The 3,309-nt window shown below is 37.6% G+C and overlaps 1 protein-coding gene across 1 annotated transcript in view; it reads right to left on the reverse strand.

Annotated features, from left to right (window-relative positions):
* The window catches only part of LOC125178877, a gene marked incomplete at its 5' end in the record, with an annotated part of 14,916 nt that overhangs the window by 10,978 nt on the left and 629 nt on the right, over window positions 1-3,309 (reverse strand). The window contains 1 exon segment of the mRNA XM_047883660.1: window positions 3,067-3,146. Within this exon segment, the coding sequence (XP_047739616.1) occupies window positions 3,067-3,146 (80 nt within the window).

The following is a 3,309-nucleotide window of genomic DNA, read 5'->3' on the forward strand; positions in this document are numbered from 1 at the left end:
TTGCCAACTAGGCGGGCAGTATATAAGGCAGCACTGGCCAGGGGTTGCCAACTAGGCGGGCAGTATATAAGGCAGCACAGGCCAGGGGTTGCCAACTAGGCGGGCAGTATATAAGGCAGCACTGGCCAGGGGTTGCCAACTAGGCGGGCAGTATATAAGGCAGCACTGGCCAGGGGTTGCCAACTAGGCGGGCAGTATATAAGCTGTCTCTTATACACATCTAGATGTGTATAAGAGACAGACACAGAGTTGATGTGCCGCTGCTGGATGGGGCTCTGGGGGGAGGGGGGTTAATTATTACCTATTCAATTAAATTTAGATAAAAAATAATAATTAATAAAAAATAAAAATAAAATTATTTTTTTAAATTTTTATTAAAGTAAAAATTATTAAAAATTAAATTATTAATTATTAGTAAAAATGAAATTAAGTAATGTAAAAAATTAAAAATGATGAAAAGTAAAAAATAATAATAAAATTAAGGGAATAAATTCAATTTTCATTGATAAAAGATTATTAATAAATTGAAAATACAAAAAAAAAAGAATTTAAATAATGAACTTTTATTATTTAAGATTCGTATTATTATTACTTAATAGCCTAATCAACATAATTGACCTAATTAATCCAACCCTGAATTAATATCAATGGAGTTAACACTAAAATTAAGGATATATAGTTAAGTTAGTTAGATATCCTTAGTTAAGGATTTTTGGTTAAGGGGAGCGTCTTGGTCCGAAAAAAACATTTTATTTACGGACGGATCACTTCGAAATTTAATACACGGATGTAAAACGCAATTCTAAGACTTTTTTGTTCATGTGAATTTTTCGAAAAAAATGAAAGAAAACGAGAAATTCTTGGAAAACGGCCAAAAAAGGGGGTACTGTAGAAATCTCCGCGGGCCTAGGATTTTCAAGCTACAACATCGAGACACATATTCGATGCGTAAAGACCATATCTACAAATTGATTTTGATTTTATCTCCATTTATTTTATTTTATCTCTGATTTTATCTGCGATTTTTTTATCTACAAATTGATTTCCAATTTTTGTGGGTGTGGGAGCATTTTTCGTAAATTTTTCAGAAATTTTTCGATTTTACCCCATTCCACCCCCCTTTTTGCAAAATAAAAAACAAACTATAACGAAATTATAAAAACGCCTATAACAATTTGTAGATCTTTTCTTTGCAAACCGAATGGTATATCTCTCATTGATGTAGCTTCAAAACTCTAGACGATACTGGAGCTCAATTTCTGTCAAGGATGGTACGAGTGACGGCGCGAGAACCACCCCGTACGACTGCCGCAAGGTTACTGGAGCTGAGTGTCTGTATAGACTAGCTATATATAGTGCACTGCGGGAATTATTCCCTATGTTAGATGTGAAAGAATTCCCCCACCCCCCTCCCTTTCGGGATCTGTCGTGAACGCATAAATCAACGTACAGAGATGGTAACACGCATAAATCAACGTACAGAAATGGTAACACGCATAAATCAACGTACAGAAATGGTAACGGTACCGTTGGATAGGTCAGAATGTCAGCTTTAAGATGAGACTAAAAACAGGAAAAGCCGAAATTGTCGATTTTGGACCAAGACGCTCCCCTTAATTATTGGTGCCTTGATTTGTTGATAATTCTATTCTAAACTATTTTAATTATAACCATTTATTTATAATTTATATTGATTATAAATGTTGCCTAAAAGTTGGGGGGGGGAGGANTAACAGCAACAATAACGGCACCATAACAGCAACAATAACGGCACCATAACAGCAACAATAACGGCACCATAACAGCAACAATAACGGCACCATAACAGCAACAATAACGGCACCATAACAGCAACAATAACGGCACCATAACAGCAACAATAACGGCACCATAACAGCAACAATAACGGCACCATAACAGCAACAATAACGGCACCATAACAGCAACAATAACGGCACCATAACAGCAACAATAACGGCACCATAACAGCAACAATAACGGCACCATAACAGCAACAATAACGGCACCATAACACGTCCTCCTCGTAACCGTTGCGTCAGTTTCTAAGAACTCGTCACATGGCTGCAGTTGTGCACAATAACAACCCTCAATAACAGCACTATCAACAATAACAGTTAACCAGGTTGTTGTTATTAACCACTTGTGTTATTAGTGTAGCACAATTGAGGTACAACGCGCGGTTTTTTATGTAGACAAGGAGCGACGCGGCGCACAACCTCCCCCCGCGCCCGCCAGCTCGACACTGAGTGCCTGCATGCCGCCGCACGCACATATACCCAGGAAAATTCATGGGTGATATTGACCCATAAATAGTGAAGAAAACAATATTGACCCATAAATAGTGAAGAAAACAATATTGGCCCATTAATAGGGAAGAAAAATTCATGGGTAAAATTGGCCCATAAATAGTGAAGAAAAATTAATGGGTACAATTTTGGCCCATAAATAGTGAAGAAAAATTCATGGGTAATATTGGCCCATAAATAGTGAAGAAAAATTCATGGGTAATATTGGCCCATAAATAGTGAAGAAAAATTCATGGGTAATATTGGCCCATAAATAGTGAAGAAAAATTCATGGGTAATATTGGCCCATAAATAGTGACACACTTTAGTGCCGGGCTGTAATGAATAATGATACGTTCTTATGTTTGGTAAAACTGTGTCAGGATGAGGCATAAAATGGCAGGAAGTGCATCGCTAGTTGGACGAAATTTATTCGATTTTTATGAGTGCAGACATTTCTGGAGGCTGGCGCTGTGAAATAATTTTTTGTTTTGTCTTCTCAGTGAACGAAACGCGGGGGAATTCTCGAAAAATTACCATAAATATAATATATAAATATAATTGAAATATAATGTTTCAATATTTATGGTATATACCTATATTCATAAATATCTATACCATTAATAAATAAAATTCAAGAAATTCGCCTCGGCAGACTATATATAAATGGACTTATTTAAGAAATTCTTTTAAACAAAACAAGACAGCAGGTTAAATCATCCCACACGGGTGAATAAATTAGTGGGTCAAATTGACCCACCTGAGAGTTGTGTGCCAGGGCGCCCTCCCAGGACATGGGGCGCGCGCGCTCCTCCCCCACACCGCCCCCACCGGGGGTCCCTGGGGGAGGGGGGTGACATCAGCATAACATCGTCTGTACATAACATCGTCTGTACATCATAACATCGTCTGTACATCATAACATCGTCTGTACATAACATCGTCTGTACATAACATCGTCTGTACATAACATCGTCTGTACATCATAACATCGTCTGTACAT

Source organism: Hyalella azteca, unplaced genomic scaffold (assembly GCF_000764305.2).
Source record: "Hyalella azteca isolate HAZT.00-mixed unplaced genomic scaffold, Hazt_2.0.2 contig13424, whole genome shotgun sequence".
NCBI lineage: Eukaryota > Metazoa > Arthropoda > Malacostraca > Amphipoda > Hyalellidae > Hyalella > Hyalella azteca.